Genomic DNA, 13,578 nt, shown 5'->3' with positions numbered 1-13,578 from the left:
TCCGGTACCAGATTCTGGGATTACAGGGAAAAGGGAAGATCATGACAGCAAGCTCACACCTTTGTGATTTAGTGATTGTCACTGACTCATCCGGAAATACCATGACATGGCCATGTGCCCTAACATGTTCACAGATCATTACCCCGCCACCCTTGCTTGCCTTTTGACATTCCTTCTCCTGCTTAATAATACAGGTGACTTCTTTGGGCTTCCTGCAAAACTGACTCATTAATCTAATGGTTGAAGTGCTATACCTGATGACTCCTGAGAGCTGTCTTGTCATGAATGTAGGATTAAATAAATGTGGCAGATAATGGTGCAGCGATGGCTGTTTTAGGCTGCGGTCCTGAGTGGAATGAGGTTGACTTGCCCAGGAGGTGGCTGATACCCACTGTGGTTTGTTTCCTGTGATGCAAACCTCTGAGCTTGTACATCTAATGTGCCATTAGTAAGGTACATGTACTGTAGAAGCTTGGAGTTCTGTGCTTTTAGTGGAATTAGATAAATTGAATTTGGTAACCTGGGGGAATAGCTCACATGGACAGTTACATTACTTGGATACAGAAATGAAGGAATGAACTTCAAATATATAAATGTATTTGGTTTTGCCATTGTATTCCTGAGTGGGGGTAAAGACCGATACAAAAGGGACCCTTGGGGGTTGGAAAGTCAAGAGTCAGTGTCACATATGTCTTTCACACATTTATCTTTCCAGATCTGGTTTTTGTAGTGTTTTGTGTGTTTTGGTGCAAATCTCTGTATCCCCAAAACCTAGCACAGTACTGCCACTCAGATCTTGACCCTCTGTCCTCTCCTGAGAAAGACTTAGGAGGCAGAGGTATCCCTCTGGCTTTAACTATTTCACTATCTAAATTTAATTCCTCGGTCTTTTTTCAAATTCCTATCACTGTTTTTTAAATTGTCTGCATCAGTTGTGGCTTGCGTTGTTTTCTCTGAATAGTCTCAAAATGGGACTGTGGACTTAGTAAGTGGCAGGCTGTCTGTGGTAACTTCACATGCTCTTTTAGAAAGCTAGTAAAAATTAACCTTTTGTCCTTTTTGTACCCTGAGTTTCACAAGTTGGGATTTTTCAGAAAGCAGGGCCCGCTTGTAAACCATCTTGATGCTTCTCATTACTGGACTCAAGGCTGTCAAATGGCCTCCTTGGTGAAGGGCTTCCCAGAACCTGGTATGCAGAGCTCAATAAACACTCGCCATTCAATCTCATATAACAGAAACGCAAGAATAAACGCAAAGTCTCACATTTACTGAGTGCTTCACTCACTATGGGTTAAGTACTGTGCCAAGCACTTATCCCGCCCACGTTGACTCATTGGAGCCTCAGTCCCTGTGAGTCAGGTGTTAGTAACGCTCACAGATGAGGCACTGGGGATTAAGGAAGGTGTTGGCCCAAGGTACCACATTTAGCGAGGCGAAGTGCCCAGATTCCAGGCCAAGCCTCTAAACACCTTACTGTTGCCTCTGGAAGACATCCAGCTGCTCTAGGGAGACAGAGGGAATGCCCCAGTACGCAGGCGTGGCTCAAACTTGCCTCTTGGAACTCCGCTGAGGTCCTCAGACGCTGGCAAAGTTTCTCTCTGCTGTGCCGCCCTCTGTCAGGGTGCCCCCCTCCTAGGGTGCAGCCTTTGCTCCCCCACTGGACCTGAGCCTTGTGTCCTGGCCTTTCTGAGGTCTGGGGCATGGGCGGTCCCTGGAGTTTCCTCTGCAGATTTCAGGTTAAATACACACCAAAGGCTGGGCTGAACCGGGTTTGCTTTTTGTTCTGTTGGCACCTACGGGATGCCTGGCCTGTTGGGAACAAAAGCGCTCTCCAGCTCAAAGCTGTGACTGACACTTCTGGCTGCATTTGCTTAGCGGTTTTCTGCCACCTACGTGCAACGCGAAGGACGGGTCACGGCTCGTGTGCAATGATCAGTGTTCATGAGGAGACTTCTTAGTGCGGACCCTGAGCTGAGCAGGTTCCGTTAAGTCTCCTCCGAGAAAGGCCCGGAGGAAGATGCGCGACCCCTTCCCACCCTCTCCCGGACCCCCCCGTTGAGGGAAGGAAGGGTGAGACTCGCCCAGCTCCCCCCAAGACCGGGTCCTGAGCGCGTTCATTCATTCACTCGTCAAGATAACAGTCACTGCATGCCTCCTACAAGCCAGGCTCTGTCCTGCGCCCCGGGGAGGGAGGCCCCTCCGCTTGCACTCTAGTGAGAGCGGTGGGATGACCAGTAAGAGTCGCGAGGGCTCCGCTGGGGGTGGAGGAGTCACTGGTGGTCAGGGAAGGCTTCTCGGAGGACTGCTGGATGTGCTTGGATGCCCAGGAGGAGCTAGCCAGGGGCGGGAGGGGCAGGATTCACCGGGAAGAGGAAGCTGTCAGCGAGAGCCCGGGCACTCAAAACCCCCTGCCCTGGAAGAAGCAGGGACGCCTCCGCCCCCGCCCCCCCTTTAAGGCGGAGCGTCGGGGCGCGAGCTGGAGGGGGCGGTGCCAGGGCCCCTCGCGGCCGCTGATTAGGCGGCGTGGCCGAGCGGAGCCGATTCGCCGGCACTGATTGGTGGGCTGGGGTCGGGCGCCGCCGCCAGGTGATCCTGGAGGCTGGTTCCCGCGGCCACGTGGGGGGCGGTGGGGGACGCCAGGGCGGGCGGCGGAGACGCGCGGAGCTGCAGTGACTGGATTCGAGACGCGGCGGCCGCGGTGAGTGAGCCCTGGGGGCCCGGGAAGCCCGGCAGAGGCGGGGGTCGGCGGGAGCGGGCTCGGTCCCCAGGCGCAGAGATGAGGGGAGGGTTAGGGATGGCGAAGGCGCACCTCTGCCCTCTCCCTCCATCACCGGCACCAGCCAGCACCTCCGGCTTCACCTCCGCCGTCCCTCCTCCAGCGACCTGCTTCGCTCGCCCTTCGGTGCGTCCGGGGAGTTTCTTTGCCCCGGGCGGGGGCTGTCAGCTGGCCCTGGCAGCGTTCCCCAGGAAGCACAATAAGCGCAGGAATAATAACCCACGCCGTGGAGCGTCTGCACCGCGGCGGCGCTGGCCCCGTACGTGGCTTTGGCACCACTTAATCCTAAAAACAGCACGTTCCACTCTGCGGTCTGTTTGGAGAGGCCGTCCTCGACCACCCTGTGTTAGATGGCACCTCCCCGCCACACACACCACTCATAACCTCCTCACCCTACTGTATTTCTAAATTATTTACCCCTCGCCCTCGAAATGTTGTTGGTTTCTGGCACCGTCCGTCAACCCGGCTTGGGTGCTCTGCGAAGGCCGGGACTTTGTTTTTGCTCTCCGGGCACATAGCCCTACTCAGAAATATTCTCAGAAGAAACAAACAAATACACCCCAGGAGGTAGCTGCTATTATTATCCTCAATTTGCAATTGAGGAAATGGAGGCTGAGAGGTTAAATGACTTGCCCAAGGACAGTCACATCGGCCAAATTTAAGGGACCCACAATCCACAATCATGACCCCTGGACCTTGGTGACATGGTTCAGTCTCTTCCCACCCGCTAGCCTAGGGAAGGTGGCCCTGATACCAAAGGGTGTGTTGGGGCAGGAAGCTGTTCTATGTGCCTGAGCCAAAGGCAGTGGGGGTGAAGCGGGGACCCAGGTGGCTCCTGCAGCCCCAGACCATCTGGCTGGGAGGCAGTCAGAGAGAGAAAGCTGCTGTTTCGCTGATCAGATCAGCCCGCAGCACCTTAGGTGTTCTGGGCAGCTGGACAGGCTGGAGACTCGCTAAACTAAAGGTGGACACCCTGTTTATATGGGGGAGGGGAGTCTGAGCGGAGGGGCGCTGCCATGGCCTCTAGGAAGAGCCCCAGAGACCTGGGTTTGCTTCCCAGGTTGCCCCCTTATGCTGTGTGACCTTGGTCAAGTGCCTTCACTTCCCTGAGTGACCCCTTTGCTAAGCCCAGAGTCTGCAGACTGAGTGGTCCCCTGGGATGCCGGAAAGGTGGGCCTTCCCTATGACTTTACTCAGCTATGAGGCAGTGCTGCAGAGGGCCTCTGCCCTTGACCCCTCCTGGCAAGTCAACCCATCCAGTCCCCTGTCTCTAAGCAGGGCCACCAGGAAAACCTCAGAGGAGCAAGAGAAGAGCCTGTCCTCATTCCAAATGTGTCCCCTTAAGGAGGTGCTGGTCCAGGCAGGCTCCTGTGTAAAACCTCGGATAAACAGGTCTAATCCAAAGAAATAAGTGGGTGTGTGTGCCTGGAAGAAGTATGCAGTTCTGTTTCCAGGATCCGGGTGTGTCTGGTCCCCTCCCTGGTCCCCTGTGTAACCCTCAATTCCAGGCCTGGGGCTGAAATGCACTGTGCTTCATTTGGGGAGGGAAGAAGAAGAAGGGAGAAACTTCCAGTTTCCAGGGGGTAGGGGAAGGATCACGTGATAGTGAGTTGGGTGGGACTCGTAAGCGGGCCAGTGGCCTCCCCACCCCTCCCCCACTGCCTGAACATGGGATGTCCTCAAGAAAGCAACAGCTCTGGATCTGAAGGGCAGAGGCTGTTCACAGCCCTAGACACAGCTGTCTCGGTGTGTGTGAGAACAAATGTGTGCGTGTGTCATCACCCATGTGGCTCCTTTCCGTCTTCCATACACTCAGTGTCTGAGGGGCTGTGTCAGCACAGGCAGGATGAGAAATGTGCTCCTTATCTCTCTCTCCTCCCATCTCTCCTTTATCTCTTCTTTTGTCTTTCTTATCCTTCACTGTTCCCGCTCCTGTGGCTACCTTTTCATCCTCTGTTCTGTCTCCGTCTCCTTTTCGCCCACTTGGTTTTTGGTCTTTGCCGCCTCTGTTCCCCACCGCCTGGGGGCACAGGGCATCCCAGACCATGATGTGATTATGAAGCTGAAAGGTGAGTTCATCGGAAGCCCCCATCTCCATACCTGGAATGGGGAGGTAGGGGGCACATAGCTTTTGTGCCGGTTACATGTCTCACTTCGCTTTATTTAAACATAAAATGAACAAGAGGTAATGGACGTGATGTGAAGAACAATCAGGATCAAAATGCGTGAGGATGTGAGGGCCCAGAAAACCCGAAGAGGCAAAGCTACAGGAGACAGGAAGCAGGACAGCCTCACGGGGACAGCGCAGCCTTTATTTCCTGGCTCTCCCTGGGCTGGCTGCTCGCCGAAAGTTAGATCCGGGAGTTAGTAGATCATAGTAGATCACTGCTGGTACCTCCAGCCTGGCCTGAGCCTGGGGCTGAAGGCCATGGGCAGGCAGAGGTAGGGCTGTTCCTGGGCTCCTGGCACTGAGTGGGTCAGTTCCAAAGCACCCAAAAACCTCCTTCTCTAAGGACCCCTGCAGGTGGGTAGAGCACACCCAGGACGCACCCATTGCCTGCCCAGTGCCCTGTCTGGTCCCTGCTTTCTCCTGGCAGGAATCACGGCCCTCAGGCAGGCCTCCCCTCCTGCCACATCCTCCCGGACGGGTGTGGCCCGGTGCAAGGAGGGCACTGAAAGTGGTCAGAGGTCACTGTCTCCCAAGCTCCCTCCTGAACAGCAGTCTCTGCGGTCCCCCACCCCTCTGTGAGACCGAATCCGTTGAGCACTTGTTCAGCCCTGAGCCTGGTGGAGCCTGTCCGGCATCACGCTGGGTGCCTGCTCCTCTATTCAATGATCATGGACTCCTCACATTATTCTAGGTTTGGGGATGAGGAAACAGAGGCTCGGAGAGGGGAGGTGGCTTGCGCAAAGTCACACAGGATTTTGATCCAGGTCTGATCAAAAGTGCAGTGATAACAAGTAGGCTGGTGAGACAGAGCCAGCCAGGACGTGGGATGGAGGTGGGGGTTTAAGTGGGCCCCAGGAAAGACAGGGGGCCAAATCCTCGGGGACCCAGGCAGAGGCAGTCAGCCATTCTTTGTCACAATACCTTTATTCCGTGTTCATTGAGCACCAGCTGTGGTCCTGAGCGCTAAAGGGGAGTATATGTTCTCTCTGCCCTTGAAAACAGTCTAGTAAGGCGGGGTGGGGGGAGGTGGGGGGCTTCTCCTTTCCTCCACTAGATCTGGGAGGGACAGACCCCAGGGAAGACGAGAACCTGGGCTGGGGGTCCAGGGCTCTTCAGGCCCCTGGGGCGATGTCCACTTTCCTTACCTCCTGACTCAGCATCAGTGCGCTCTCCGGTTGGGGCTGGAGGCTTCAGGCAGAGGCTGTGAAGCGGCTCTAGCCATCCAGCTCAAGGGCCACCCCCTTAGACTACAGAGCTTCTACCCTAGAAGCTGCTAGGTCTCCTCACTGCCCACAGGGCCGAGCCTGAATGCCTGAGTGTGACATTTCAGGCGGATTCCAACCTGGCTCCAGCCTGCTGCTCTGGAAAGGTCTACCGAAGGGCCCCAGCTGCTTTTACAGACTGGTCTCACTGCTGTCACACCCCATCTCCCCTGGCTCTTTGTAGCCGCTGGCTACGTCCTTACCCTGTCCTTCCAGAGGTGTCAGTGTTTGACCCAGGGTGTGGACTGCCACACAGCTTCCTTTAGCATGTCCTCAAACCACAGTCCTCAGCAAGGCCTTCCCGGCTGTGGTCACCCCCCAGCCTGCATGTCACAGCCTCCTCTCTGCTTTATCACCGTCTAGCACGTTCCATCTCTTACTTCATATCTTTCGCCCTCAGGAGAATGTTCGCTCCATGAGGGCAGGAGGGAGTTTGTCATTTTGTTCAGGGCTCTGTGTCTTCTGCCCCCAGGACACTGCACGTGCTCAGTAAGGATTGTCAGACAAAGGAGCTCACTGTCCTCTGATGGGGAACGCTGTGCCTTGATTGCCTAGGAACCAACCTTGTCCCCTGCCCTTTGCAGCCTTCTCTCCCCTGGGGCTTGAACCCGGGCATCCTGGGGGCCATGCAGAAAGCTGGGGCGGGGCGCCGGAGGGCCTCCGACTGCGGCCCTGCCCCTCACCGACCCAGGTGCATCACCAAGTTTGCCCAGGTGGGTGGGGCCGCCCCCATGGGGTGTGCTCTGGTAGGTGGTGACTGGGTGGCAGGTCCTGGGGGGTGGGGAGGAGCTGTGGGGAGGACCTATTTCTGTGTCTTGCCTCCCGGACCCAGGCTCTGGAATGTGTGTGCAGGCACAGATGAGGAGATGGGGCCTCAGGGGGCTGAGTGGCTTGCCCAAGGCCACCTGCTGGGAAAGTAGCAGAGCCTGGACTCCGAGTACAGTGCTCTGTCGCTGTCTACAGCTTACTTGGCATAGCATAGCAGAGTGTGTGTTTGGAGCCAGGGGCGTATTTGGTGGATAGAGGTCAGAAGCCATGGGCCTGATGCCCTGCCTCCGTCCCACCCACTCCCCATCCCCAAGCAGTACGTGGGCTCCTTCTCCGTGGACAACCTGGACACTCAGGAGAGTGTGTGGCTGGTGCAGCAACAGCTGTGGACACTGAAGGTAGGGGAGCTTCCCTGGTGGCATCACAGCCTTGGGATGGCAGGCTGGGAATGGCCCCTGAAACTATCTGATCCGCCCCACCCCCAAATCAGAGAGATGGAGCAAGTGAAGCCCAGGGCGGGGCAGGATAAAGCCATTCGGAAAGGGGGGCCCCAGGACCACACCCAGGCTCGTGGAGCCGCGTTTCTTACGCCCAGGGACTCTCTTCCCTTGGGCAGCTGTGATTTGTGCCCCACGGGTGGGAGCCATAAGTGGGACAAGTGGACGATGGTCAGAACACGGCCAGCTATCGCCCTGGCTGGGGGTTGGTCTGCCAGGAACCATTCACCTGGCTCCTGGGGGGCCCACTGTCCAGGACTCAGTCCTCTGGCGGGTGGGGTGGAGTTGGCTGACCAGCCTGCGGTGACTGGTACTAAGGCTGGGCAGGGCAGGGCCGGCCCAGGGAGGTAATGCCCCCCCCCCCAACTCTCTCCCACGCAGGAATGTCCCCGACGCCAAGCCGTCATCCTGAAATTCAGCCTTCAGGGTCTCAAGATGTACAGCGGGGAGGGCGAGGTAGGAGCCCATGTGGGTGCAGGTGAGGACTGGACAGGACAGGTGTCCCACTCCCTCAGGATGTACTCACCTCCACCCAGGCCCTGCACTGTCCCTTGAGCCTCCCGGCTTACACGCCTGCTCAGGGCCTTTGGAGTCCTCTCCCTAAGGGGCCTCCCCCAGAGCAAGCTTGTTGGGCAACGTTTATCCTCTATCTCACCTCCTGTCCCCAGCCCTCCAAAATCTCCAGGGGCCACCTCCTGGCCTGAGCGTCAGGGCCATCTAGCCCCATGAGGTCTTTACAAGTCCCCAGGCTTCTTCATAGGCCTGCCCAGCATTGGCCAGTAGGCTGGGGCCCGCCTCTCATGGCTGTGGAAGGGGGGCCAGACTCAGGCTGGAGGCCAGTCGGGAGCCCCTGTTTTGTCGCCCATCCTCCCGCTGCTGGTGCAAGCCAACATTTGTTGAACGCTAACTGCCAGGATTCAAACCCCGGTCATCTGACCCCAGAGACCAAGCGTGCAACCCCCAGGACCTGCCGCTGCTGCCTCTGTGTGACCTGCAGGCCGTGAATGCTCTGCCCTTCGGTCCCATAACATGGGTGTGGCGATTCCAACGAGCAAGAGAGAAAGCCCCGTGCTCATGGGAGGGATACGGGTTTCGGTTTGAAGCAGGGTCTGGGCAGGCCCGGAAGGGGGGGAGAGTTCTTTACCCCAGGAGCTGGGTGGGTCCTAAGCTGAGCACACGGGGCAGCGGGAGAGCAGGCCCGGGAGTCTTGCCGACAGGTGTGTGGGGCCCGCAGGGCTGGTGCACACTGGGCTGGCAGCTGCGGGCCAGGTGGTGGGTCTGATGGACGCAGTCACGCCAGCTGCCTCCCCAGGTGCTCCTGATGGCGCACGCCCTGAGGCGAATACTCTACTCCACCTGGTGCCCAGCTGCCTGCCAGTTTGCCTTCGTGGCCCGAAACCCCCGGAGCCCGGCCAGCAAGCTCTTCTGTCACCTCTTTGTGGGCAGCCAGCCTGGAGAGGTATCTGGGGCCCAGGCTGGGGGTGGGGGCGTGCTGTGCATCAGCGTGGGTTCCAGGGACTGAGGCCTTGGAGGGCTTAGCCACGCTGGCTTGAGCCCCCTCCAGACGAGCACCCATTGCCACGCTGGCTCCTTCTGTGGCTCTGCCCACTGAGGGTTCCACAAAAGCAGGTCAGCGGCCTCAGCATGCTGTGGGGACCATGTGCTTGGAGATTGGAGGATCACCCTGCCAGGCCTTTGCTCCTGCTGTTCTCTTTGCCTGGAATGCCCTTTTCTTCTCATCCTGACAAATTCCAACTTGCCCTTCAAGGCTCAGCCCATGTGTCTGTGAAGCCCACCTTGACTCCTCTAGACCGCCCCCCCCCCCCGGAGTCCTGCAACATGACCGCACTCTGTCATCTGCTGTCCCTAATTACAGACACTGCAGGACTTTGAGAGCAGAGACTGGGCCCAGGTTCCAGTGCTTGGTCCTATGGGGCACGTGGGTGGGCGAGTAGCTCCCAGAAGTCAAAGCCAATGCGACTGCCATGAACAACAAAGCTTTGGCAGCCAATCATTTAGCAAACAGAGGCTGGGTTTGGTTCCACCCAGCAAGCATTTCCATCACCCCTGTAAGGCAAGCCCTGTGCTGGCTACTGGGGTGACAGGTGGCTGAGACACGGCCATTGATCTTTTGGATGGAGCTCACGGTTCCAGTGTGTTAGGGCTGGATGGTGGGTGTGGTTGGTAGAATGTGCTGGCCCCAGAGTGCTGGGCTTATGCTGGGGAGTCTCTGTGCTCCATTTCATTAAAGGAGCACAGGGAGGTGGGGATGATGAATCTGAGGACAGGGGTGCCATGCTCTGCCCAGGGTCACGCAGCAGCTCCTAAGTGACAGAACCAGGACTGGATTCAGGTTCTGTGACTCCAGGGCTTGGGTTCTTAGCCACTCCTCTACGCGGGTACCGACGCCGTGCATGGGGTGAGGATGGTAAACCCAGGGGGGAGGGTTGCATTTAGCCCAGGCATTCCCAGCTCCAGGCATGATGCCTGGAACAAAGCAGATGCTCAGTAGTTGTTAAATGAATACAGGAAGCTGGTGGGGGAGGCTGCATGGTGGTGAGGTTTTGAGGGATAACTAGGAGTTTTTCCAGGAAGAATGGGGAAGAGTATTCCAAGCCCAGGGGCGGCATTCCCCCATGGTGAGCGGGCTGATGCCTAAGGAGTTCTCCAGGAGACCGCCCCCACCTGAGCCCCCATCCCTCTCCGCACCCGCCAGGTCCAGATCCTGCACCTGCTCCTTTGCCGCTCCTTCCAGCTCATTTACCTCTTACATCACCCTGAGGAGCGGGCACAGCCGGAGCCCTGCCTGGGGCCTGCAGGGGACGCGCCCCTGAAGCCACTGTCCAGCCCTGGGCCACCCCCTGGCCTAGTACGGGAGCCCTTCGGCCGGGATCAGCTTTCACAGAACGTTCATGCACTGGTCTCCTTTCGGCGGCTGCCTGCAGAGGGGCCCATGGGCAGTGGGGTATGCAGCACCCCAGCCAGGGGGTGGGCAGTGGACAAGGGAGCTGGGTGAGGGTTTGGGGGTCATGTGGAGGGGGGGGTGCTAGGTTTCAGAGGGAGGGGGCTTCATCTGACCTGACATGGCTGGGCCTGATCTGTCTGCTCCTCTGGGCCCCTCTTGGTGTCCTAGAAGGAGCTGCCAGACTTGGAAGGCCGTGGGTTCATCCGCCATGCCCGCCTGGGGAATCCCTACTGCTCACCCACACTGGTACGCAAGAAGGCTATCCGCAGCAAGGTGATCCGCTCCGGGGCCTACCGGGGCTGCACCTACGAGACCCAGCTGCAGCTGTCAGCCCGGGAGGCTTGTGAGTAGCAGGAGCACCGTGCTCCCAGCCTATCTGGGGCACAGGTCTGTGTACACCAGTGTGAGTCCAAGAGGGTGGGCCTGAGTGTCTGTTTCTGCAAGTCTGTGACTGTGCCTCAGAGCAGATGCCTGTGCTGTGAATGAATATGCACCATGTCCACATGGGTGAGTGTGCATCCACATCTGCGTGCCTGGGGGTTGCATAGGTGCGTGCGTAGCTGTGGATGTGCTTTATCTGGTGAGTGGTGGTGAGTGGGGGTGTGCCTGTTGGGCCGGGAGGGAGAGGCATGGTGGGGAGACAAATGTGGGTTCATGGGGCCTGTAGGGGTGGGGTGGGCAGGGTGCAGGAAGGGATCGGACAGCCTTTCTCCCTCTGACCCCTGGCTGGTCTTCATAGTTCCTGCGGCGTGGGAGGCGTGGCCTTGGGGTCCCGGTGGCCCTTCCTGCCTGGTGGAGAGTGAGGGCAGCCTGACAGAGAACATCTGGGCCTTTGCTGGCCTCTCCAGGTAGGAGGGACCTGCCCAGGTGCCCAACCCCTTGGGATGGGCAGAGAAATGGGCTGGGCTCCCCACTCCCAGGTTCGAGCACATTCCTGTACCTGAGGCCAGGACTTCAGCACCCTGAGCCTTAGTTCTCTCAAATGTAAAGTGAGGCTAGAAAAAGGACCTTCATCCCAGGGCTGTGGAGAGGATCAAGTGAGGTCATTCAAAGGAGTCAAGACCTCAGCACCCACGCAGCCACCGCTCCCTAAATGTCAGCTCTTTAAAACTCTCCTGACTGGGTCTTGAAGTTGTCAATTAAGGGTCCCCTAGAAACCTTTCAGAAAGGAAGTCTAAAAGCTTGCTGTCGTCAAGGGCCTCCACTGGACAGGCACTGTGTTCCTATCCTATGGGGCTGTTATGCCATGGCTGTTACGCCAAGCTGGGTCCAGACTGGCGTCCCACTGTCAGCCTCTCCTCCTGCCCTCCCAGGCCCAGTGCCCTTGCCCTGCTGCGGAGAGACGTGCTTGGGGCCTTCCTGTTGTGGCCTGAGCCGGGCGCCAGTGGCCAGTGGTGTCTGTCGGTGCGGACACAGTGTGGCGTGGTGCCCCACCAAGTCTTCCGGAACCTTCTAGGCCGCTACAGCGTGGAGGTAAGAGTATCAGCAGATGGCCCCGCCCCTTGCCCTCAAGCACCGCCCCTTTCTAACCATTGAGTCCGCCTCACCCTCATCCCAGTCCCCTATTGGCTCTCTCTGGCCTCATTTAACTCTGGCCAGCTCCTTTGTCATTGGCCCTGCTGGCCCCGCCCACTTGACCCCACCTCTACTTATGGGCTCCGCCTTAGGGCCTCTCCAGCTGCTGGAGGGTAAGTCTAGCAGAGTCTGAGGCTATAGGAATTCCAGCTTTTAAAATTCTTGCTTTTCCGCACCCTAACCATCTCTTAGCAGAGGAGGAAGCTGACTCAGAGAGGGTAGGGGTTTGTGGAAGCTCATACAGCTTCTGAGTCTCCAGGTCTGGAGTCTTGGCTGATCACAGGTTTCCAGGGACTGGGATGAGGAGGACGGGGTGGAGGAGGGGCCTGGGGGGTGGGGCGCTTTTTAAGTGTGAGCCATTACCTCCATGCAAAGTGCCTCAGTCCTGTCCAGGCTGGGAGGAGAGAAACAGGAAATGGTGTCTGGCTCTGCTGTGAGCATGACAGTGACCTCCCTTGAGCTCAAATTTCCTCCTCTCTGAAGTGAGGCAGGGTCCCAAGTGAGGGAGTGGTTGATTCCGGGCAGCAGCCCTGGGGAAGAGGAGGCTGGAACTGAAGCCCCTTCCTCCCCCAGCACCTGCCGGCCGAGTTCCCCAGCCTGGAGGCTCTGGTGGAGCACCACGCGGGGACTGAGCGCAGCCTCTTCTGCTCCCTCGACATGGGCCGCCTGAACCCCAGCTACAAGGACCAGGACTGTGGGCCCGAGGGCAGGCCTCCCCGGACACTTCGGCCACTTAGCCATGCCAAATCCGAGGCAGAACTGCAGGGCCTGGGCTAGGAGGCCAGTCCCCACACCAATAGGCCCCCCTCGTTCTGGCTCCTGGGCCTCAGCAGGCGACTCTGCCCTTCATCCTCCTCGCTGGTCACCAGGTCCATCCAGCCACTCTGCCCCTTGGACCAGTTTTTCATCACTTCACTGACTGTGTGGGGGAGCCCCGAGATTGGGGGTCGCCAATGGCTTCTCACATGACATGTGGCCCCGTGGGATCACAGGAGGGGCAGGTGGCACTCCAGGATTCCGTGAACTTGCTGGGTGACTTTGGAGGTTTGTCCTCTCTGGGCTTCACTGTACTCCTCGGAGAGGAGCTTTCTGAGGTGGGCGAGAAGGTTTGTGCACAATGGAAGTATAGCCCTCGCCTAAGGAGGCCAGGCCCTGGGACCCTGATGGAAGTCTCCAGAAAGCTCCTGACGGAGGCAGCGTGAGAGAGAGGCTTTGGGGGAGGCAGGAGGGCTGAGTTCTCCCTTTGGGCAAAGGCCTGGGGGCGAGCCACCCTCTTTATGGAAGGCACAGAGATGACTCGATGGAGCTTGTGGGCTACATCCAGGCTGCCCATTTCTCAAGTCATCTGAGTCTTCCCTTGAATTCTGAGGAAGGACGGTTAGGGCAGGATGGGCGAAGAGCCGTGCCACCTAAAAGCCCATGTGGACACCTGTGCAGAAAGGGATGTGAACCAGCAAACAGGGCAAAGAATCTAAGTGTGTTTCTTGGGAAGGCTGGTTTGTCTCGTTTAAAACACAGACTGTGATCCTGCTTACTGGGAAGGGATGCCCAGCCTTATCCGCTCC

At 58.0% G+C, this 13,578-nt stretch overlaps 1 protein-coding gene across 8 annotated transcripts; it reads left to right on the top strand.

The window, feature by feature from the left end:
- Nucleotides 1-2,572: 2,572 nt before the first annotated feature.
- On the top strand, nucleotides 2,573-13,453 carry SH2D5 (SH2 domain containing 5). Of its 8 annotated transcripts, none has more exons than XM_019666641.1 (10): nucleotides 2,573-2,698; nucleotides 6,793-6,921; nucleotides 7,291-7,374; nucleotides 7,855-7,929; nucleotides 8,786-8,932; nucleotides 10,190-10,438; nucleotides 10,610-10,781; nucleotides 11,178-11,286; nucleotides 11,752-11,911; nucleotides 12,587-13,453. In XM_019666641.1, exons 2-10 carry the CDS (start codon nucleotides 6,835-6,837, stop codon nucleotides 12,788-12,790), a joined length of 1,287 nt encoding a protein of 428 aa, XP_019522186.1. In that variant the 5' UTR covers nucleotides 2,573-2,698; nucleotides 6,793-6,834; the 3' UTR covers nucleotides 12,791-13,453. The 8 variants fall into 8 exon arrangements, with proteins under 8 accessions (XP_019522186.1, XP_019522182.1, XP_019522184.1 ...); XM_019666637.1 differs by having other exon boundaries at nucleotides 2,575-2,698; nucleotides 10,607-10,781; XM_019666639.1 differs by having other exon boundaries at nucleotides 2,575-2,698; nucleotides 6,681-6,921; nucleotides 10,607-10,781.
- The last annotated feature ends 125 nt before the right edge of the window (nucleotides 13,454-13,578 follow it).

This window comes from Hipposideros armiger, unplaced genomic scaffold (genome assembly GCF_001890085.2).
Source record: "Hipposideros armiger isolate ML-2016 unplaced genomic scaffold, ASM189008v1 scaffold_477, whole genome shotgun sequence".
NCBI lineage: Eukaryota > Metazoa > Chordata > Mammalia > Chiroptera > Hipposideridae > Hipposideros > Hipposideros armiger.
This window is presented reverse-complemented; position numbering and strand designations above follow the sequence as displayed.

Coding starts and splice junctions, on each gene's coding strand:
- SH2D5 (XM_019666637.1), top strand. CDS start 6,835: ATGCAGAAAGCTGGGGCGGGGCGCCGGAGGGCCTCCGACTGCGGCCCT. Junction 8,933..10,189: donor TGGGCAGCCAGCCTGGAGAG/GTATCTGGGGCC, acceptor CGCACCCGCCAG/GTCCAGATCCTGCACCTGCT. Junction 10,782..11,177: donor GCTGTCAGCCCGGGAGGCTT/GTGAGTAGCAGG, acceptor TGGTCTTCATAG/TTCCTGCGGCGTGGGAGGCG.